Source organism: Myxine glutinosa, chromosome 2 (genome assembly GCF_964187855.1).
Source record: "Myxine glutinosa chromosome 2, kmMyxGlut1.1, whole genome shotgun sequence".
Classification (NCBI taxonomy): domain Eukaryota; kingdom Metazoa; phylum Chordata; class Myxini; order Myxiniformes; family Myxinidae; genus Myxine; species Myxine glutinosa.
In genome coordinates this window covers 90,488,454-90,513,381 of record NC_136262.1, presented here as the reverse complement: position 1 = coordinate 90,513,381, position 24,928 = coordinate 90,488,454, and the positions used below count along the sequence as shown (strand labels likewise).

The 24,928-nt window shown below is 47.7% G+C and overlaps 1 protein-coding gene across 4 annotated transcripts in view; it reads left to right on the top strand.

Annotated features, from left to right (window-relative positions):
- Nucleotides 1–3,413, top strand: part of SNX30 (sorting nexin family member 30) — a 52,819-nt gene extending 49,406 nt beyond the window's left edge. For all 4 annotated transcript variants that reach the window (XM_068107785.2, XM_078771226.1, XM_068107786.2 and 1 more), the window contains 2 exons: nucleotides 2,868–2,989; nucleotides 3,238–3,413. In XM_068107785.2, coding sequence (XP_067963886.1) covers nucleotides 2,868–2,942 — 75 coding nt within the window. In that variant the 3' untranslated portion in view covers nucleotides 2,943–2,989; nucleotides 3,238–3,413. The remainder of the gene's footprint in view (nucleotides 1–2,867; nucleotides 2,990–3,237) is intronic.
- Nucleotides 3,414–24,928: the final 21,515 nt, after the last annotated feature.

The window sequence follows — 24,928 nt, the reverse complement described above, 5'->3', positions numbered from 1 at the left end:
CATCTCAAAGCAATAAACCGCCCGAGCGACGGCTCGTATCTCGAAAAACTCGTAAGTTGGGGCACTCGTAAGTCAAGGTTCCACTGTATATATATATATATATATATATATATATAGATATATATATATATATATATATGTATCTATTATATACATATATATATATATATATATATATATATATATATATATATATATATATATATATATATATATATATATATATATATATATATATACATACATATATATATATACATACATACATACATATATATATATATATATATATATATATATATATATATATATATATATATATATATATATATATACATACATACATACATATATATATATATATATATATATATATATATATATATATATATATATATATATATATATATATATATATATATATATATATCTATATATATAAAGTAGAGTTGGCCTCTGTGTCTGTATCCTGATCTATCTATGATCTCTAAGATCTCGAGAACCCGTGGACGGATTTGCGAGCGGAAAGAACTGTTCGACTCGGGATGGTCCCAGGAATGTCACGGAGACATAAACATTTAAAAAATTCGGGTTTTAAAATTAGCGTATTATTAGCACTAGCAGAAGAGAGAGGGATTCGAAGGGAGGGAGCGCAGCGCTTCTAGCGCTTCTGACTACAGCACACCTTAAAATTAAAAAAACTTCGGGTTTTAAAATTACTGTGTTACGCGTAATTAGCGCTAGCAGAAGAGGGAGGGAATCTAAGGGAGGGAGCGCAGTGCTCCTCCAGCGCTTCTGTTAGCGTAATTAGCGTATTTCGGAACGGTTAATTTTTCAACTTCATTATTCGGAATCAGTACGTCCCAGAGAACCTTCGTAACGTTAATTTTTCAACTTCATCCGATTGACATGGGACCAACGGCATGTGACAAAGAGTGAAACATACAGGCTACATTTATTTGACGACAATGAGTTCCGACTTCCGACCTCGGTGGGATGACAGGCTGAGTCAACCCCCCTGGTGTGAAGGGGGAGGAGGAGGGGAGGGGGAAGAGAAGGGGAGGGGAACGAGGGGGAAGGGGATGGGAGGGGGGAGGAGGGAGGGGAAGGGGGAGAGGGGGAGGGGGAAGGGGGAGGGGAGGGGGGGAGGGGAAAGGGGGGGAGGGGGGAGGGGAGGGGGCCCTTCTTCCCCTGGGCACCCCCGCACCCTTCCCTCCCCCCTTCCCCTCCCCCCTCCCCCCCCTTCCCCCTCCCCCCCATTCCCCTCCCCTCCTCTTCCCCCCTCCCCTCCTCCTCCCCCGCTTCCCCTCCCCCCTCCCCCCCCGTTCCCCTCCCCTCCTCTTCCCCCTCCCCTCCTCCTCCCCTCCCGTGCAAAGCCGGGTACCTCTGCTAGTATATATATATATTGCACATGTCAAAAATGTTTGGAGGTAACAAGTCCAAAACTGCTACATTCACCTACAGGATATATTCCTTTGTGATAATACACCCCTCCTTCACCCTCCTCACTCATCAAACCATCTTAATATTCAAAAACATTCTTCTTCTTCTGTATGGGAAAGAAGCTCACAGGTCCAAGTCCAAATTAAACGGCTAAGTGACAGCGCTGTTATTGATCAGGTGGAATGCCTTGAATCCTTCGTTGAATTTCTTTAGTTTACAGTCGTCATGCATGATGCGATCAATCTTTTAGTCTGGGTGTCAGTCACATGCAGGGCTGTGGTTGAATTTCTACTTGAGGAGATGTGATATCTTTGCATAGAGAGTGTGGATCCAGTTTAGAGTGGTCCACTATTTTCAGGAGGTCAAAACTTTCGGGCTCCTCTGGGGGATTGGTGACTACCTGAGTTCTTTTTTATCATGTTGGAATCTCTCCACAGACAATGGCACTGATCCTTGATGTTAAAACTGGCATTTCTCAATGTCTTGTAGGAACTCCAGAATGTTTTACGTGCTCTAAGACACATGTTTAGGAGATTCTGCACATCCTCGTGAATGGGCAGCTCAGGATTTTATGTTTTAATATGGTTGTACTCTCGCAACGTTCTGGCTTTTCAGCCTGTCAGGAGGTGGAATGTTAAACGGTACTGGGAGCCATTGTTCGGGTGTTGATCTCAATGCCCCACTAATATTATCTTCATTGTTGTGTTTAGGATAGCATTCAAGTGTTTGGTATGGCTGCTTTCTGCCCATAAAAGAGAGTAGTACTCTGCTGCAGAATACACAAGGGCAAGGCGGATGTGGACGCTGCGTGTGCCAACTCCACTGCTGATGGCTGATAGTTTCAGAGTTGTATTTACTCTAGTTTTGGTCTCCTTCCAAACTCTTTAAAGATGTTCCCGGTATGTCGGACTACGATCTGCCATAACATCAAGGTACTTGGGGTAGGGTTCGTTCTTGGCTGGTTAGCCACAGAAGGAAACATGTAGGCCACTGTTCACCAGTTGGTTGCTGATGTGGAAAGCAGTGACTTAAATGGAAATATTGCTCCATCAATCCTAACTGATTCCTCAGTCAAGGTGTTGCTTATATCCTCACGGATGGTTGCCTGGGTGACGAGCATGGTTAGCTGCATATGCAAACATCCGGAACGGGGCAACAATCATGTCGACGTTAAAGAGAAGGGAGCCCATCTTTCATGCTCCTCATGCAGCTTGTCTGGTCTGTGAGGAAACCCCGTTAGCTTTTTCCGCGGTTGCTGGGGACTGAAGAAAGGACGTGCATTGTGGCCTGGCATTTTTTTTTTAATGAAAAATTTTGTTTCACCTCTCAAATGTATATTTCTTCCTGAGCCTGATCAATGCCCAGGTAACTTAACATACTCACTCCTCCCTACCCCTCTCCTCCACCTCCAAACTCTCCTCCAGTGCCTTTCTGCCTGGGAATCCTTGGTGCCTCTACTGCAGGAGCGAGAGCAACCAGAGCCAAGTGGAGAGGGATAATTTGACGTGAATGACGTTGAATAGCATTACATTTGGACATTAGTCAGGTGGGAAGGAGCTCGTGCTGGGGGTGGGGGGCGGGGGAAGAAAAAGGGCTTGTTCACATAAACAATTTTGACTTGCTATTGCCTTCATATTTAATATTTTGTTGTTGATTTATGTATTTTTGTTTTAGAATTGTTCAAATTACTATGTAATTTTCAACTATAGTGTCATTGTCCTATTTGTGTCGTCCATTTTTTTTTTTTTTTCTTGTAAGATTTATACTCCTGTATTTCCTGTTCTGTGCCTGAAGATTGCTCGAAGATAATTGTGCCTCCATATGTGGTTGAAGGTGAAAGCGGGGTCCGTACACGATAACATGATAACGAAGCTTACCATGACGTACATAGTATTCATGGCTATTTCATCCAAATGGATTACGTACGCTGCATCGATGTATTTTGTTCAATAAATATTGACTGAATCGAACCACCTGTTTCTCCTCATTCTCGTCACATTCGCAGAGTTTTCATTGCAATGGAAAAAGAGAGAGCAAAATATTATCCAACAGTGATTCTTTATTGATGAAAATCCACAGAGAGATATATATTATATATCTTTATATAATTTATATATAATACTTTGCAAAAAGAGAAATAATTACCACTGGAAATAGGATGATTAAATGGGCCGATATTTATGGAAAAGTTTGTTAACACTGAGGGCAGGTGGTGACGACACAATTACACATCTCAATGCAGTCACAACAGTTATCGGATGAGGTTGGTTGGGTCGGGTGACGTTTGGAGGAGGATACGTCGGAGCATGGGGGTAATAAAAGGGGAAAAGCCATGGCTTGTAAATAACACGAGTACGGTCTCAGTTTCCAGGAAACAGAGTGGCATCATGTACACAACTTCCATCAGCAGCAGTTTTTAAATACGATGTACTGTATTTAGGTGGGTGGGGTGTTTTTATATATTTATTTTGATAGAACTCTTATTTGGTGACTGTGAATTAAAGCTGCATTGATTCCCACATTTGAACTATCAACTTGGGAATCTTCAGTTTGAATAGATGGTGTCAAACATTCAAGACTGGACGCGTGATATATTTTATGTCTTTGAGATGTCTGGTCACGATGCACTCATCTCCCTTCGCCATGAGAATAATTTATTTAAATATGCCTTGTACTATACCGTACATGTTATTTGCTGGGTCAAGTTCTTCCTCTGCTATCCTCAGCTTGTAATACCTTCATCTAACTTTCATGTAATATGGCTGCCGCCTGTGGAATGATCGTGTTGTTTCCTATCTTGTTCACACCGACCCTTGAGGCCATGGAGTCGAATCCCTTTGTGTTATTGGTATAACAATAGGAGGCCAAGTCACTCGGTTTGCTTCTTGATCCCTGCAGGGATCTTCTTGATCCCTGCAGTTTGGCACCTTGAAGCTCTTTTCTTTTACCAACTCTATTCTGGTCTTTCTCATACTCACTCACCTCTGCCCCTCCAGGTTACACATGTTCTACCAGGATCCCTTGACTTGTACCCTCACCAGGTCTATTGTACCTTCCTATCCTCCCACTTAATGTTCACTTCAATTCTTTAATTCCTCCCTTCACCTCCCCACCCCCTTACTTTCAGTTGGAAGTGTATTCTCGCTCACTCTTCCATCTCAAACTTCAAGTCAGTCTGCGTCCTTGGTCTCGTACTGTGTTCTTGGTCTCATACCTGTGCGCTCTTGCCTTACTGTTTTCTCTTCACCCCTATTTTATCGACCGGTATTGAGCTTTTTTTCTCCTGTTGTTCCTCTTCCATGAACCTCACTTTATACTTGGATTAAAAAATCCCTTTTTAAAAATATAAACACGCAGAGAACTTATCATCATGTACCATGCTCTAAACAAAGTATCGGTGCTGCTGAAGCAGTTTCATGACTTGGGTTACAATCCTGGATGGTTTGCCATTCCGATGTAGATAGAAAACATGTCTTTTATAATAGCATTGCAGGCAAGTAATGTGCAATGTATGTGGCATTACAAGTGGGAATGTGAACAGATCCTATGATTTCTGGAGCTCTGCTCTATTTAAATTTCCGTGGACAAGGCCGTGTAAATGTAAGTTGTTATTCTGAGAGCAGTTGGGCTTGCATTTGTAAATTATTGTGAAAGCACGATAATCTGACAGGTGAAAGTCTGCCTACCGAAGGGAATATCAGGAGATAAGGAGTTGGATATTTTCAAGTGTTTGGTGCCAGCTACATATTTCCATATGGGTAAGGAGGGAGAGAGAAGTTCTGATATTTGGCATATTTAATAGGTTGATGGTCCCCTCAGGTCTATTTTCTACGGTTCACTTTTACACGACCAAGTAAGATGGAGAGGAAGGGAAGTGGTAAACAAATGGGCCTGCTCTTAAATGTATTGTTGCTTAAAAATGCATGCATGTATGATGGTGATGGTGGTTCAGATATTTGACCTGGACTTTTGTTTATGTAAAGTAATGCAACGTACATAGATTGATCGTTTTAAAGGTAAATCGTCCTTATATTGTCGGTAACCAATAATCACTTGCTTCCTGCTTTAATACAAGGCCGAAAATCAAGATGGTGGTATCTGAGATCATGGAGGGTGGAACAGCAACCAATTCAATCTCTGGCCCACACACTTCCTGAATAATTCTCCACTGAAGAAACACATTGAGTGTAAACAAAAGTCAAGTTCAAATTGTCAGCACCTTTGTACCAACCTAGGATTGCAGGCCACATGTCTGCAAAATCAGAAGGCCATCACTGTGTATAACCGAAGTGATGATGTTCCTGGCCATTTTCTTTGAAAGGCAGTAAGACGTGTTCAATCCGCTACCAGTTGTGCGTTGGAAAATCGACAGTTGAGTTTCCCTTTTAAAATTACGATAGCTTTGTCTTGTAATAAGACAGAATATTTAAATAGGTGATAACAAAAATCAAGTGTAAACTTCTGGTGAATATAAAATGGATGTGCGGCACCACTGGTAGAATTTTCCATTAAAATGAGCTTTATCGCCAACACCACAAGACTTTCATCATGTCATCCCAGAAAGGAATGCTCGTAATCCGTACAGAAGAGTCCCCTGGGCAGGCGGCTGTTGTCGCGCCAGCAGTGCGGAGGAAGTATTCCAAGCATGAGTCTACTGTGCATTGGATTAAACTTTCCCTACACCAGCAGGGCCTCTATAAAGAAATATATACAGCACACCAGCAGAAAAATGTGGCCGTGTGTAGAAATGCGATTTTAAAAACTCAAAGCCGCAAATGGCCGGAGGTGAACCTGGGTATCGACCCTGCACAAAAAAGGGTGCTTTCATCAGTTAGGAGAATGTTGTTTAAGGACAAGCTGGTAACACCTCATCTTGAAATATCTGTGGATTTCATCCATGTAGAAATATTTGTACATTGTATGATACAGAGGCTGTTGTGTTTGGTTTCCATTTGCCTGAAAATGCAAAACGTTTCCACCTCTAATTCGGCTCAGCTCTGCCCCAGGAGCCTCAATTATCCAGGCCTGCTATTTGCTTGCATTGCCGGCAAAAGTGGGATCGCGCTTCGCTGATGATGCTAAAACGCTGACTATTTTTAAAAAATGGCCATATCGTCGTTCTTGCAGTGCGAAATAGTAACAGGATAAGGCTTATTGAAAGTTCCTATGGCGAACCCATTTTGGCCTTTAAGTTCGAATCTGAGATAGCATGGTGGAGTGATGGAAATGCAAGAGGGTTAAGTGCCATATAAAATGTGGGTAAGGCAGGTGGAGTAAAAAATGCATATTAAACGAAGAGAAGGGAGAGGGAAGGAGGATGATTATGATTGTGGGATTTTTTTTGCCCTTTTACGTACATATGTTGGCCTCTTGGCGATTGAAGTTGTGGAGTGAAAATGTTGGCCTTGTGGTAGAAAAAAGGATTGGAACAAGTAATGCTTTCTATATTTACTTGTGCTAACATTGACAATGAATTGGTAGCTATTTCAACAGTAAGAAATGTATAGGTCACCCTTTCTTACCCACTCCCCCCAAAATAGTTTTTTTTTTTCTCGTGGTCATCCCTTTCTTACCATCGTGTTTTTATCTCATCCTCACCAATTTGGTAATTATCTAATAATTACATTCTGTCCTCGGAATGAGCAATATGGTGTAACTGCAATAGATTCCAAACTTCTCCATAAATCTTGCACTCTACTGTGACCTGTAACCTTTTACCTTCTCTGTTGTCATGCCAACACAACCCCCCTCCCTATTTCCATTGAATCCACTTCCACTCAAAATAATTTCTCTTCATTGCAATTCCTTCAATAATCACACATCCGCATGTGTACATGTCGTAACTGGAGGCTTTTTGTGTCCCTTTGGATGGCGTCGGAGAGTGAGAGTCTCGTGTGGAATCTGGCCCCCCATGCTCACAGCATTGGTGTTTCCAGCTGCGGCAGCCTTGCGACGTAATGTCCCCTCACGGCTTGGTGGAACGAAAGGCCAGTTATCCATGTGAGGGATATTGTGGCTTAATGGCCCTGGTGTTTCGGAGAACTGTGGTGGTGGCGGTGGAGCAGCTTCGCTGACCCTGGGTGGGCTACTACCATGAAGGCTCAAAACCTCAGAAGGGCATGGGTTGTCAGCTGGTGTAGCAGTGAGGCTTCGAGGCCTACCCACTCCACGATTTGTGCGCATACTACCATACGCCTCAGCCAAATTTACTCGGACACGTGGCCGTGGGGATGGTGGGCCACCAATACATGCTGCTACTTCCTCGGGAATGTGAACAAGTTGGCTAGAACCAGGTCGTTGGATAATGCGCCCGACACTGGGAGGCCCAGCAGGGACTGCATAGCGTTGGTCTCCAACACTGATGCAAAGTGGAGTAGTAGGGGGCAATGGGATTTCAGGAGCTGAAGGTTGCCGACGTAAAGATCCACGACGTTGCTCTCCAAGTGGAAGGGATGACTGACGAGGCCCACCGACTGCATTCCTCCATTGTGCGATAAGCTGCCGTGCAGAAGCTGAGTCTAAGGAGGCTTGTGGCCCAACGGGGTTGACTCGGTTTGCTGCTAGCTCTTCTAAGATAGCTGCTGCCCCAGCTCGGGGAAGTGTGTTGCTTGCAAAGGTCTGAAGCTCACCACCAAGATAAACAGCATCTGGTCCTTCAGCATGGCTTCCATATCCTCCACTGCCAAGACCACCCCCACCAAGACCACATTCTATCCCAACACCAAATCCAGGTGCTCCATAACCACTGACTGGGCCTGACATGTGTGGAGCACCCATGAGAGATCCTGGTCCTTCATTACCCCCACTGTAATGGGGTGGTCCAAGATACATTCCCAGAGGGGGGCCATTACCATTATTGCTACTTACCACAGAATAAGATGTTTCTGGTGGTGATGGTGACAGCGGTGCTGGAGGACAATAAAGCCCAACACCACAACTGCCCATTGGCTCACGAGGTCCCACACTACCTCGAGTTAGAGCCCCTTCAGGTTGTTGTCGAGGAGGTGGTAGTGTGAACTGTGGCTCAGTGGGGCGGCAACGGGGTGGTGGTGGACAACGTTCTGTACGAAGCTCCATGAGCATAGGCTTGGGTGGGCTGATTGCTGGCTCAGGTTCACTGTTAGCTTCTGCCTTTGCAGGGAAAGGCTTAAATCCATTGACGATACTTTGGCCCTAAGGAAAACCACACCCATAATTTGCCTTTTGTCCATTTCAAAAACTTCATTTTTATTAAAAAAACATTTTAGCAGTTGCAAGTGAGGTTGGTATGGCCATAATGTTTGCTAAATTATTGCTGATAACTTGAGTAGGCCATGATTAGCAGGTGTGTTCGTTGAAAAGACAGGCTGTAGACAGCTCACTTCTGACATAATTCTGATTGTTTCTTTCCCGTTTCTGTTTCCCAACTTACCAAGTAAGCAGCTGCCGCAGCTCCTAACGCCATCCCAGTGTAAACGTCAGCTGGATGAGCATGGCCCGATGGCAGTCGAGCCAATCCCAATGCAGCCCCTCCCCCCAGAAGGCACAACACAAGAGCAGCACGAGACAATCCCAGACGAGGGCAGACCCCCACCACGTACATCTAAGGATTGGGTTTGGCTGTAGCATTAATCTACATCAGGTTTTCTCTATTTGACTGTGTGAATCTGTTGCACTTACTGAGATGTACACTGCCGTGTAAGATGCCACTGTAGCATGCTGTGAAGGAAAACTTCGCCTGGAAATGGAATAAGATTGAACATGATTAAGTAGCAAAATGATGCAAATGAACAAAAAAATTGGAGACTTTTACTTTTTCACCTCGTACTTTTTACTTAAAGGCAGAATCGACTCATTTGGAGAAGGAAACCTGACTTACTTAATACTCAGCTTCCCTAATACACTTCTTTAATGTTGGTTCTTTATTAGACCACATCTTATAAAGCCAAATTGAATCTTTGGTTCTCATGATTGGAGCGAGTGAGTGTTTTACAGTAAAGAACAGTTGTTCACATGAACCTGGCAGCAGCCACGGCGGCATGGTCTGTGGCAGTGCATAGAGGTGCAGTAGAAGGTGGGTGGGCTTGTGGACCACAGGCTGCGGCCAAAACCGACCGATTGGGACGGCAGACTGATAGGAAGTGAGGCGTGGGAGCGCCTACAGCCAGCTGCAGCACGTCCGTGAGCAGAGCCGAGGCACAGAGACCAAACGCGTGAACACCTGTGAGCAAGAGTACATGCCAATCCATGGTACCATCCTTAACGGGATTACGTGCTGTAGAAGCAGGAGGAATGCACCAAAATCTCTACCATTGCTATGCAGGACCGCGATTTTGAACCTGCAATCACCAGATTACAAAACCTTGCACCAGGTAGAGCAAACCTGCATCTCAGGAGGAGGACATATTATAAGAGGAAAAATACATGGACATGAAATGAGCATTGAGGAAAGTTACAAGCCTGTCGTTGATCTGCTTTCACCTACCACATCTATATTTCGCATTTGCATGTGGACGTTAACTAGTTTGCCACTTGCTATATCCCTACCCAGCTACCCCCTGATCTACCTGTGTGGGTGGAGAGGGGACTGCATCGGTGGCATCAAGGAGATCCTGCAAATGCAGGTATTCATCAATCTACATTGCTATCTTACACACCTACATTGTGAAGTTCATCACGTGAATAATCCTTGTTTTGTGGGATCTCCTTTGTCAAAGATAAATGTCAGAATTTTCATTTCCGGTCTAAATACTGAAGAGACCTCCAAATCGACCAGTGGCAATGAACCACTCACTCTGTCGATTAACAATTTTTGGTTGATGAGATACAACTTATGAGTCTTTCACTTCCTTTATCGCCTGCTCTGAAAACATGACCCAGTTAATTTTTGTTTTTCATTCATAGATCCGAATAAGTTAGAGTCTGTAATTTTATAGTCGACAATTTCGAGTTTGTCTTTAAAATGCTCAAATCTTTTAGAAAACCTTCCTCTTCCGTGTTCATACATTGCGGACAGAATGGCAGTGCTGCTGAAGCAGCCTCGTGGTCGCCTTCCCTACAGTCCAGCAGGAATTTGGAATTTGTTCCAGGGTGCCAGTGATAACCTGCTTATTCTTCACATCAAAGGACCCTGGTTATCTTTATAACATCATAACAGATGCCAGGAGATGGATCCCCAGATTAATGCCCAAGTAATTAGGCACAGCAAACTCTCTGATGCAATGCCTTGCCTGTGAAACACCAATCCATATTTTATAGTGGTGTCGAGAACTGATCCCATACCAGATACTATAGCTCAGAGGCAAGTGCACCAAGTATCCATCTCCATGCCATCATGTCGGCTTCATGGTCTAAGACTAGCTAAACCAATCACTCTTAAAGAAAGGAAGCATATTGCATTACAGTGCCTTTATAAAGTATTTACACCCCTTGAATTTTTTCACATTTTGTTATGTTACAGCCTGAATTAAAAATGAATTTAATTTAGATTTTTTTTTTGTCACTGATCGACACATAATACCCCATAATGCCAAAGTGAATTTTTCTTTTTTAGAAATTCCAGAATTTAAAAGCAATCATTGCACCAACATTGCACCCACCATTGCACCCACAACCATCCTCGCCCATGCTGTGGGGCGTCGGCCGAGGCCTTCAGGTTTCTTTTTCTTCCGCCCTCACCTTTTCACCTTTATTCGCTTTTAACCTTAGATAGGTACACCCTTGGGTATACCCATTCTGTACGGATGGGTATACCTAAGGGTACACCTATATAGGGTTAAATTAGATTTCTCCACAACCGCTTGAGCGATTGACACAAAACTTTCAACATAGGAGCGCTTACCCATGGATCATTTTTTTTAACAACATTACATGATGCTTGGTTGGAAAATGCAGTCAGCGTTCCAGAAAAAGTCTGTTTTCTGTAAGCAAGGGTTGCAGGGTGTTTCACGAATCAGGAATAAAAGGCCTTGACCTCGCTTCGCTCGCTAGAATTTTTGACTCCCCTTCTTGCCCCATATGCTTCATACATGACCCTTCCCTTTTCTCCCACCAATGTTATCTCATTACAAACCTCTTTCCTGACTCCCTTACTCTACCTTCTTCCTCGTGTTAAACTCCCTTCTCTGTTCTCAATTCAAATTGTATTACTACATCCCTGTCCTACGATTAAATAAAAAATATAAACAATGAAATGCTGGTGTTTAGAAATGAAAGCTATTGGTGTGTGTCCAAATGAGAGTCAGGGTGTACCCACAAAAGCAAAAGGTTACCCATAAAGCGCACAGAGCGCCGAATGAAGGAGTTGAAATGGCAGCCGCCTGCATTGATGGTGGCTTCGAGTGGTTGTCGTCGCACACCACCACGCCGCCGTCCACAATACAGTACCCCTTCAGTGAGCAATATCTGAGGGTAGTGGTTCCCATGGAAATGACAATTTCCAAATAAGAACGGGAAGTAATAGATACAAGGACTGATCAGTAATTTCATGGCTTTCATTTCACTTTTTGCTGTTTTTTTTTTTTTTAAACATTTCTTTTCAAACAGTTTTGACTTAACAAATTGCCATTCGATTGTTTTTCTATCATTCATATGTTAGGCCATCCATGGTCATTGTTGCCAATCCTTTTGTGAACCTAAACCTTGACACATTGAAATGAAGAGAAGGATTCTGTGACGATAAGAAAATATCAAAGCCGAGGCATTTGGAAAGATGATTTATACGGTTCCATTCATTTAAGTTCCATATGTGTATATTGTTATGTATGTGGAGGTAGTGATATGTAGAGTCAGGTAGATTTGTGTAGGTATCCTGCTCCGGATGTCGGGTAAGAACCATCACCTGTAATAAGCTCTGTTTAGCCGAATTTCAGATTAAGTTGTATATTCGTCCAGTCACAAGGGGGTGGGGCATGTTAACTAGATTAGGGCATAAGGGTAAATTATCCCTTGTAAGTCTTACTCTATGTGATTTATCCTTTGTCTCATTTGGCACCGCACCATAGACACTAGGAATCCATCACCATTAGTGCACTAATTAATTATTACAAACAATAAAAACCACCGGAAGCCCAGAAGGAAGCTTTGTCACCCATTGTACCTCCGTCAGGGCGACTCCGTCAGACCACACCCCCGGAGAGCCACGACTAATCAGGGGGGGGGGGGGGGGAGGGGTGATGGGCAGACAGTGATTGGTTGAGGAGGAGAGTGCGAAGCGCTCGGACAATGGTGAAGGACTGATGCGAGAAGAACATTCTAGAGGTCGAGAGGCAAAGGACCGATTGGCGAAGACCACGGAGGACGTCAGAGGCGAGCAAGAAGCAGCGCGCTGATTGGAGGAGAAGCGCTGGTGACGTGACGAGCTGACGTTAAAAGCACTCGAGGATGGACATTTTCTCTTCTCTTTGCCTTGGACACTCTTCTTCTTGCCCTCCGCCTTTGCTCGCTGACCCTGGACCCTTGCTTATTGCCTTTCACGCCGACATATTCCTCCTCTTGTTGGGATCGGACTTTTGTGGAGAGACGAAGTGTTCAGAGACACCACCGGGAGACGTGCAGAGTTCTGCAGGCGGAAACGACGCGCGGCGTGCCGCTGCGGCGTGACGAGGTCTGGTGCGAGCGCTGCAGCGCGAATGGGTGCAACGATGTCTAGTTCGCGCCTTTCACGTGCGCATGCCGGCCGGACCTATTTGCAGACCCTGGCGAGACCCTGACGAAGCCCATGAGCTGATCAGAGCTAAGTGCACACACAAACACGGTTATTTTTATTTATTTTCCCTTCGTCTGTGTTATAAGTCTGGTGTGGGAGCGCTCCATATAGGAACAGTATTTATTATTGTCGCGCTTTTCTTGTCCTGGCATCCGTTGTAATAAATCGTTTCATTATTTTCTCTGTACATTTCTAAATCCGTGTTTGTGTGAGTTGTTTTCTTTGCAGGCTTCGGAACTGCCAGCGAATACGACAGGTACGCTTCAGCCTCCTCTTCTTCTTTCTTCCCCCCTGCACATATATAGTGAAATCTGCATTTGAACTGGACGCCTTTGGAGTTAAAGCTGGCTTTGGCTATCCGTGATTTCCCCAGTATTAACCAAGGGGGAATTACACGACTATATATATATATATATATATATATATATATATATATATATATATATATATATGTATATATGTATATATGTATATATGTATATATGTATATATGTAAATATATATTGTTACGGATCGCGGTTTAGATGTTATGATGGGCCGAGCGGATGGTCCACCGCGACCTAACAGTTCCCCCGATTCTTCCCCAACTCACCCGATTCACCCAGACGTTGGCCAAATCGCGCTACGCTAAATCAATGATGGAAAGGACACAACGACTGGGATAAATGAAACGACGCAAGGGGTACAGTTCTCAAGACCTCCGGAGGAGGATATAATTACAGTGGGGGAGAAAAGGGGTAGATTACAAGGTAGTGAGGTAAAGGCACAGAAGAGATGGACACTTAGTTACAGTCTTATTTTAGCCCAGACAGACCACAGACAAACGGGACAAGGCTGACTTACACAGGGATTGATGGCAGGGAAGGACAGGTAGGTTGATAGCACAAGGTGCACCTTGGCTCGGGGACAGGATTAAGCACGGTCCAGGAGATGCAGGGAGGCCTCACAGCGCTCGGAGGTGGCGTCTTTCTTTCTCCAAGCTCAGCGCGCCTCTGACGTCACCACTCCCTCGGCTGCGCATGCTCAACGGGGAGTCACACGCCCTCGGCTGGTTGGCTCCGCCCCAGATGGGACCGGTCCGCCGCTTCCATTGGGTGCGGGGGTTACCGGGCTCCGCCCTTGACGAGGAGCTGACAGGGAGCCCCTAGTTGGTAACCCCGTCGAGCACATGTTTGATGGCGGCTCGTGGGGAAGGCCTCGTGCCCTCCCAACACCCCCTACCAACCAAGCCGGAGTGAGGACGCGCACTCCCTGTGCACGCCGCCGCTGTTGTTGTTGTTGTTGTTTCTGAACCGTGAGGAAGAGCTGCGGGGAGGTAGTGGGAGGTCCTAAACTTCCTAACGGTGCCATACAATCACATTCTGGTGCAACGAAGAGTCAGAATTAATGGAAACGAGTCCTTAACTGACATAGACTAAGAATAACTAGCAAGATGTCCTATAGTTGTCTACGTGAGATGCGGTGAACCTGGGCACGACATTTAATGGGGGAAATAGGGGGAGGTCGGGTCTACAGAGTGTTGTTTACAGAAAATGGGACTAGGGAATGGGGGATTGGGGATAGTTGGGAAGTATTGAGGAAATAGGGGAATATTTACAAGCGGATATGGATGGATGCAAATCCCATATCCGCAACATTGCACCCTTCTCTACCTCGGGGCGTCCTGACCCGATAAATTTTTACCTACTTTAGTGTGGCACTCAGATGTAGTTCCCTCTACTATTAACTCAACCCTGAGTGCGACAGTTTTACAGATGTTCACAAATGAGTAAATATGTCCCCCTGCGACGTTGCACCCTTCTCCTAACAGAAACACACCCACAGGATAACCGAATCGCGGAAAGCATCCTCAAACTAAACATACAGCCGGTAGGGAGCATTATTTATACAACACTGATATTTACACTACGATCCAGGACCTGTTCTTTGAGGAACACATGCAGATGTTATGCATAGGGAGAGCACGCATGCCAGCATCGATACACCAACCCACGAGTGCCCTGTGGCCCTATGGCCTTTAATAATGTGCAGAGCACCCCGTCCAGCACCAAAAGCACCACCCCATTATGCACAGTCAGCACCATCCGGTGCACCAATAAAGTGTTCAATAATAAATGCACAATTAAGTGTCCATGGTCACCGGTGGTGTCGCAGCCGGCCGATGTTCTGCCGCTGGTCTTGCCTTCTTGGAGTGCACTTGGCCTTCTGGCTTCTTTAGAAATAAAGAAAGGCACCAACTGCGTCCATTTCTAAATTGTGGCCGTCAGGGGGGCCAACTAAAAGTGGTTCACCTGTATGGCATAGGTGCCACGTTGACCCAGCGGTCCATCCACGGGTGGTGCTTGACCGCAAAAGAACTGCGGTCCATTGTGGGCGGCCACAAAAATTGCGGTCCATATGGTGTATCGATCCAGGCAGCAAGCAGCGGAAGTACAGGCCCACAACTGCGGAGCCAGCACCTCTCTCTCCTCTCTCTCTGCCCCAAAGCCAGATCCTCGGAGGTGGGAGACAAAAGAAGACAAGTGAGTAAGGTGGTAAGGGCGCAAAAGTGCACGCAATTCAAGGTAATGCACACTGGGGGCACATGGGAACCAGGTGAGACAGGTACGTTCCTACCGTATGCCCCCCCCCCCCCACCAGGTAACCTACATTGCCCCTCCCTTACCCCTTACTGTATCCACAAAACACAACACTACCCATAAACATCTACTTTACACATCAACAAACGTCCCTACTGTCTTCCCCGTTCCTCCCATAAACCAAATTCGTCTTCTCTCCCTCCTAACCAATCAAATTTGCCATTTCCAACTCTCATCAAAATTTGCCATCTCCAACTCAACATCAAAATTTGCCATCACCAATTCATCATCAGTCCATCCTAAGGAGGGAGAGATGGAATCACCCCAATGTCTCATCCACGTCGTGATGCGTCTCACAAATCCACACAGCAATTCTCCTTTCCTGCAACACAGAACAAAGGAACACAGGTGTGGAGTCATCATCATCACCTCAGGTAAGTGGCTGCGTATGGTGCGACAGGTTCATCAATCCTAACTATTTCCTAAATGACTTTAACAACTTTACATTACCCGGGGTCTTTCCCTGCCAATCCATTGGCCAACTTACACTATGGGTTCTAAAAACCAATTCCCATTGACCAAACTGTGGTGCTTCTCAAGTTGGGGTCTCACTCCCCCGATTCATCACTCGGTGCCCCCGCACAATTTCGGTGGCTGGGTCGTGTGACGCTCCCAGCTGGTCCGCCCCCCTGCACACCTCCACCACTGTTGTTGCCTACCGAGCTCACCTGCTCCTCACCCTAACCTAACTAACTGGGGAAGGCCCTCTCGCACTCTCACCCCCTCAGTGCCCTCTCTGGCACGGGCTGCCCGATCCACACCCGGGATCCTCAGGCACCCACTGACACTAACGGCTCCCAGAGCCCACCTGCGGCCTCACCTGGCCGACATCTAACAGTGGCGGAGTGCCCAACCATTCACACTCATACTAACAGGCCACACGACCAGCCAATTTCACCACACCAATGCACCCATCCACAATACCATTCTGCAACCGCACCACAAATGCCAATATCCAACCACAATTTACCTATACCCTCTACCTAACACTTACACTACCCGCCCCGGGTACTCGTGAAAGGGGTCCACTCTTCCCCCATCCACACCTTCGCACCATGCACACCACTCCATAGTTTCCATCCTACTCACTCCACGACCATCCATTCCAATACTCCAGATATTCCACACTACCTGTGCTTGCACACCTGTGCTCTCCTACTTGGTGCCGCCTGCACCCTTCCCTCCCCCAAGCGCATTCGCGCTGATCCACAACACTCACTACTCATACACTGCTCCACACACCTGTCCAGTTCTCACACAGCATCATCTCATCTAACTACTCCCCTCTGAAACTTGCGCTTCCCAGTCGTCCCTTTAAACTATTGCGCTCCCTCGTCATTATCATCCACTCTAATCTACCTGCGTCCCCACTACAGGTATCAGTCACTATCTAAACCTTAACGTTACCTAATGTCATCTTCGCTAGATCCCTACACACAATATCCTAACCCACCCGGGATAGTTTTCACTGCCATAAACCCCATAATCTATAGCGCATTTGCCCCATCATGGGAAGGGTGGCAGGGATGCCACCCTTACCCACCGTCATACGGCGCGAGTGGGACCTTGTGGGACCACCTCGTATGCGAGTCGTTGCCCGCCTGCCGGACCCCGTGCGTCGCCCCTTGCGGGGTCAGCGCGGGGCCGAACCGGCCGGGCCCCCACAGTACATTACCCCCAAGGGGCTCCCGTGCCTCCCCTGTCCCTCTAAAAACTACCCCTGTTGGTGTCGATGCATGGGTCACACTTCCGCAACCCGCTACCCATTCCATACCACCACAACCTTGCTCACTCACACCTCGCACCTCTCCCATCCCCGGACCCTCTCGCTCGCACCCTCGTTCCATACCCTCCGGACCAGCCATACACCTCACTCTTGGCCTCTCACGAACATCCGGGTCCATCTCGACCCCCAAGCTTATTAAATCACCTGGCGCATCATACGCACGACCATATTGGTCACCACTTACACCGGGTCCTCTTTCTCTTCGCTTCTCCTCCATCACCTGCAAATCCCTCATCCGGTTAATGAGCACATCATCACGATCCGAACACAGACTTTGGACCAATTCTTTTACTTCCTCCTTTATCTCTTTCTTATCCTCTCTCCGTCGCTTCTTAATTTCGCTCACCCCTTCTTCCACTTCTTCTAATTTATGCTTCACCTCCTTCATCTCCTCGTGCGCCCCCTTAAGTTCTTCCTCTAACTCCACCTTATTTTTTTCTATGTGCTCCCGCACCTCCCGCTCTTTAACCTCCATCACCTCTACCACCTTGTTCATTTTCCTCGTCAGGTCCTCATGTATCGTCTGACACTCTTTTTTAATTACTCCTACGTCCTTTTTCATCTCCTTCTGTGTCGATTTTAAACCCTCTATTACCGCTGTGTTCTTCTTTACCTGGTCCCCCAACTCCTTTTGTCCCACTGTCAGTTGTTCTACTCCCAGCGTCAACTCCTCTATACCACCTTGCAATTTTACAGTCCCCTTTCTCACCTCCTTCTCCATGCGCTCCTCACAGTGCCTCACCTCCTCGCGCACTCCTCCGACCTCCTCACTCACACCTCTTCTGATCTCTTCTCCCATCACTTGCATCTCCTGCCCAGATGCCACCCTCATCTGCTCCATTTCCTCCCTGTGAGCATCCAATTTAGTTTCTACCCGCATTCTGACCCCCTCTATCTGCTGCCCCATTTTTAAAACTTCCCTTTCCGCTTGGTCCCTCATGTCCCTCAATTTGCCTTCCATACTGTTTTCTAACCCCTCTAACCCCTTTTTCATCCCTTCCATTTGATTCTCTTGAGCGGCCATTCTGTTTTCTACCCCCATTAACCCATGTTTCACCCCTTCTATCCCATTGTCTAACCCCTCTAATTTCTTGTCTAATCCCTCACCGGTACCCCTCGCTTCGTCCCTCATTACCCCCAATTGCTCACTCTGAGCATCCATCCGGTTCCCCATTCTTAAAATTTGGTTTCTCATCCCCCTGTTCTCTTCCCTCTCCTCATCCGCCTTGACCATGAAGGCCTGCATCTGCTGCATGAATAGGCCCCAGTTCATTGGTGCTGCGGCCGCTGCTACGGTCACGGGCGCGGCAAAATTTGGTGCCGCTACACCCACGTGCGCGAGGACGCCATTTTGCGCGCCTGAAGCCTTGTGCGCGAGGACGCCATTTTGCGAACCTGCCGCCCTCACTGCTTCGCTCTCCTCTTGTCCCTCAATTTGGTCCTGGATCGACCCTGCCTCACTCTCCTCTACCGGAACCCAGCCGTCTTGATCTGCCATAGCGCGACTTTCAAAATTCGGGTTTTTTTTTTTTTGTAAAACAAAACAATTTCCAACTGCTTGTAATTTTGAGCGCGTTAAGCGCGCTTCGGGCCTCGTATCTCACTCCAGACACCAATTGTTACGGATCGCGGTTTAGATGTTATGATGGGCCGAGCGGATGGTCCACCGCGACCTAACAGTTCCCCCGATTCTTCCCCAACTCACCCGATTCACCCAGACGTTGGCCAAATCGCGCTACGCTAAATCAATGATGGAAAGGACACAACGACTGGGATAAATGAAACGACGCAAGGGGTACAGTTCTCAAGACCTCCGGAGGAGGATATAATTACAGTGGGGGAGAAAAGGGGTAGATTACAAGGTAGTGAGGTAAAGGCACAGAAGAGATGGGCACTTAGTTACAGTCTTATTTTAGCCCAGACAGACCACAGACAAACGGGACAAGGCTGACTTACACAGGGATTGATGGCAGGGAAGGACAGGTAGGTTGATAGCACAAGGTGCACCTTGGCTCGGGGACAGGATCAAGCACGGTCCAGGAGATGCAGGGAGGCCTCACAGCGCTCGGAGGTGGCGTCTTTCTTTCTCCAAGCTCAGCGCGCCTCTGACGTCACCACTCCCCCGGCTGCGCATGCTCAACGGGGAGTCACACGCCCTCGGCTGGTTGGCTCCGCCCCAGATGGGACCGGTCCGCCGCTTCCATTGGGTGCGGGGGTTACCGGGCTCCGCCCTTGACGAGGAGCTGACAGGGAGCCCCTAGTTGGTAACCCCGTCGAGCACATGTTTGATGGCGGCTCGTGGGGAAGGCCTCGTGCCCTCCCAACACCCCCTACCAACCAAGCCGGAGTGAGGACGCGCACTCCCTGTGCACGCCGCCGCTGTTGCTGTTGTTGTTGTTGTTGTTTCTGAACCGTGAGGAAGAGCTGCGGGGAGGTAGTGGGAGGTCCTAAACTTCCTAACGGTGCCATACAATCACATTCTGGTGCAACGAAGAGTCAGAATTAATGGAAACGAGTCCTTAACTGACATAGACTAAGAATAACTAGCAAGATGTCCTATAGTTGTCTACGTGAGATGCGGTGAACCTGGGCACGACATTTAATGGGGGAAATAGGGGGAGGTCGGGTCTACAGAGTGTTGTTTACAGAAAATGGGACTAGGGAATGGGGAATTGGGGATAGTTGGGAAGTATTGAGGAAATAGGGGAATATTTACAAGCGGATATGGATGGATGCAAATCCCATATCCGCAACAATATATATGTATATATGTATATATATTGTTACGGGTCGCGGACAGATGTTATATTGACCGAGCGGTGGTGTATTACCGCGACCTAACAGGATCCCTGACTCACCCGATTCCACCCAAACGTTGGCCGGACCGCACCGCAGCTAGTCAATAGGGAAAAGACAAAGGCGACACGGATGTGAAGAAGAAGAAGAAGACAAAAAGGTTGCAAATACTACTGAATTTATTTACTATTTACACACATAAGCAAAAAGGAGCAATCAAGTTTATTTACAACACATAAGACGCAGGTGACACAGTGCAAATACTAGCTTATCTACAGACTTAACTTATTCCCAGGACAGAACAAACAGAACAAACTCACGTCCACAAGAAGGGTGGAAAGGCAGGAGGTGGATGGCTGGAGGGAGAGGGAGGTCCAAGGGGGTCCCGCAGCACAACCGGCGCGTTTAGCAGCCGCCGTTCAGGCCAGGCCCCACGCTGCTGTTTTGGCTGCTGTGTACGTCGCGTGCTTTGCCAGGCCTTGTCCGACTCGTCTGGTCCAAACCCTCCACTCGTTCTTGGTCCACTCACTCTTTACCACCGACTCCTCACCGCAACCAACTGACCACCGACTCCACTGACTGACTCTTCACGACTCTCCCTTGACGACCAACTCCCTCTGGCAACCGACTCACTTGCTTCCTGCGTGCGCGCCTTTTATAACGCCTCCGGCGATTAAGCCGCCGGCCTTCAGGACACGCCCATCGGTGTGCTCACCTCGGCCCTGGTTGGTCACGCGACCCTCTGGCTCCGCCCTTGATGACGACGGGCGGGCACGCCCCTCTTCCCCTCTATGACGAGGTGGAGACACGCCTTTCTTCCCCGACTCGAGCACATGGTCAATGGTGGTTTTTGGAGGGGAGGTAATATGGGCAATCGAGATTTTGGGGATGGGAATGAAAGGGGATCTATTCTCTTTCACTGGTGCAATGGAGTACTTCAATTAATGGGAGACACAGCCTTACCCTAAAACACAGAATAAGAGATAACTATCAACAGGGGTATTCTATTACTTGGCTGACGTGTATGCTTGTGGACTAATTATGGGATGCCCTTTCACCTTTACACAGCTCCGGAGGTAGGGGGCGCAGAATAAACAATAATAATAATAATACAGCACACAATCAAAAAAATACAGTCCTCATCTCCGCAACACTGCACCCTCCTCCTCTTAGGCACGTCCCGGGCCTACAACTCTTATTTTTAGTGTGACACGTAGGTGTAGTTCCCTCTACTTTTAACCTGACCCTGAGTGCGACAGTTTTAAAACATAAATAAATGTGTCCCGCTGCTCCATTGCACCCTGCCTAACAGACTTACGCCCACAGTTAACCGAATTGCGGAATTGGTCTTCAAACTATACACTGACGGTGGGAAGCATTATTTACAATGACGCTATTTTTATTTACAAAACTAACCCAGGACCTGTGATTGTTCTTTCTGGGGGGGAGACAGTCTGCTCTGCATCGACGCACCATGAAAGCACCCAAAAACGCACCAATACAAGCACCCTCAAGCACCAATCGGTGCAGTCACCATTGTTCATCAATAAAAATAAACCAACAACCCCTAACCCTGCAGGTGATCTCTTGCTCTTCGGCTCCCTCTGCTGGTTATTATTATTTTCCTGGTGTTGTCATCTTCCCTTGCTGGCGGCCTATTTGCAATAAAAGAATGCACCTAACGTGTCCGTTTTTATTTTATTTATGGCCCACAGGGGCCGACTACGTGTGGTTCACCTGTGGGGCATCGGTGCCCTGTGGCCAAGGTCCGCCAGCAAGATTTCGGGCCCTCATGGCCGGTTCCAGCAGAGGGGCCATGCCCCAACCCATGGGGTCCATAAGTGGTGCTCGGCCACAGACATGTGGTCCATAATGTGGTGCATCGATGCAGACAGCTGGTTCTGGGAATTTCGGGCGCACAATGGCCGACCCGCGCACGCTCCCCTCGGCACCCAATGGCGCACAGGTCATGTGGGAGACAAAAGGGGAAAGACAATTGAGCGAGGGGTAAGGTCACAAGGGTACACATCAATAAGGCAATGCAAGGCGCAATGCGTACGGAGGGCGAAGTGAGAAAGCTCGTCCCTACCGTACGTCACCCCCCTGTCACCTACCCTACCCTTGCCCTTACCCCATATGTACAAAAATCTACACATTTACAAATTCGTCACTACTGTCACGTCTTCCCCATATTTCCCCTATACCAAATTCGTCTCCACAATCCCTCTACTTCAAAATTTGCCATCACCAAATTCATCATCAATCCTCATAAGGAGGCAGAGATGGAACATCAAAGCACAATGTCACACCCACGTTATGATGCGTCTCACATTCCAAAACATTTGCACAGTAAAAAATAATCAAAACATGGCATGGTGTGGAGTACCTGTCACCTCAGGTGAGTGGATGCAGATGGTGCGAGGAGACTTCATCCTAACTACTTCCTAAATGACATTAACACACTTTACACTACCCGGGGTCTTTCCCTGCCAATCCATTGGCCAACTTACACTATGGGTTCTAAAAACCAATTCCCATTGACCAAACTGTGGTGCTTCTCAATTTGGGGTCTCACTCCCCCGATTCATCTCCCGGTGCCTTCGCACAATTTCTGGGCTGCGACGTGTAGCTCTCCCAGCAGGTCTACCCACCTGCACACCTCCACCACTGCAGTTGCCACCCGAGCTTACCTAGCTCCTCACCCTAACCTAACTAACTGGGGAAGGCCCTCTCGTGGCTCTGTCACCCCTTGGTGCCCTCTGGCACTGGGCTACCCGGGTCCGTCCTCCGGATCCTCGGGCCCCATCCACAACAACTACTACCGGCTCCCAGAGCCCACCTGCGGCCTCACCTGGCCGACATCCTCACAGTGGTGGAGTGCCCAAACCAACTACACACACTAACAGGCTACACGCCCAGCCATTTCCACAACACTAATGCACCCATCCAAAGACCATTCTTTCACCCGCACCACAGATGCCAATATCCAACCACAATTTACCTGTACCCTCTACCTAACACTTACACTACCCGCCCCGGGTATCCGTGATGGGGGTCCACTCTTCCCCCATTCACACCTTCGCACCATCCACTCCACTCCACAATTTCCACCATACTCACTCCACGACCATCCATTCCAATACTCCATACCATTTATTCCATACAACCATTTATTTCACACAACCATTCCCCATTCACCTGTTGTTGCACACCTGTGCAATCACACCTGGTGCCACCTGCACCCTCCTCCTCTTCCTGGACCATTTGGTCAACACAACACACCTCACCATTACTCACTCATACACTGCTCCACACACCTGTTCAGGTGCACACCTGTGCAATCACACCTGTTCAATCCTCAAACACACGGCATCATCTCAGCTAACTACTCCCCTCTGAAACTTGCGCTTCCCAGTCGTCCCTTTAAACTATTGCGCTCCCACGTCATTATCATCCACACTAAACTACCTGCGTCCCCACTACAGGTATCAGTCACTAACCAACCTTAACGTCACCTAATGTCATCTTCGCTAGATCCCTAACAATATAACCTAACCCACCCGGGCTAGTTTTCACTGCCATACACCCCATAATCTATAGCGCATTTGCCCCACTCTTCTGTGAGGGATGACAGCGTTGCCATCCCACCACAGCGGGGCATCTCTCACTACCATCCCCCCAGTCCTCTGACGCTACGAGCCCCCGTCGCAAGAGGTACTGGGTCCTGCCTCGGCATCTAGAGCCGAGGCGATCCATGAGGGCGCCTGCTCGCCGGCATAAGGTCTTATCCGGTCGGCATGGACGATCCGAGGGGGGGTCCGTGGCCCCATTTTGATCTTAATGACCACGTCACAGATTTGCGACAGGACGACTCCTGGGCCTTGCCAGGGGGAGGTGAGTTTTGGGCACCTTCCCTTCCGCCTCCGGGGATTAAAGAACCAAATCTTCATCCCCGGAGCGTATTGACTCCCCTGGCTCCGGTCGTCGTACCTGCGCTTCATCTTGGCCCCCGCCAGATGGAGCTGGCGGCGGGCGAAGGCATGGACCCGCTCCATGCCTTCCTCCAGGTGACGTGCGTAACCCTCCCTCGGCGGTGTGTCCGTGGTGTCTGGCACGGGATCGCATAGCAAGTCGGCGGGAGCCCGTAACTCCCGCCCATACATAAGCAACGCTGGACTGCATGCGGTGGCCCCGTGCTGGCTAGTTCGGTAGGCCATCAACAGGTACGGGAGATGTTCGTCCCAGTCATCCTGACGGGTGGTGGTGAACAATGCTAGTTGTTGGATCAATGTTCGATTGAACCTTTCCACCATCCCGTCAGATTGTGGCCGCAAGGGCGTGGTCCTGGTTTTCCGAATTGACAGGAGTCTGCACACATCTTTTAGCAATTGACTTTCAAAATTTCGACCCTGATCGGTGTGCAGCTCCTGTGGAATCCCGTGCCGACATACAAATCCTTCTACGAAGGCCTGTGCTACCACCCCTGCTTCTTGGTTGAGGAGGGCATAGGCCTCCGGCCACTTGGTGAAATAGTCCATTACAACGAGGATATACTTATTACCTTGGCGGGTGCGGGGC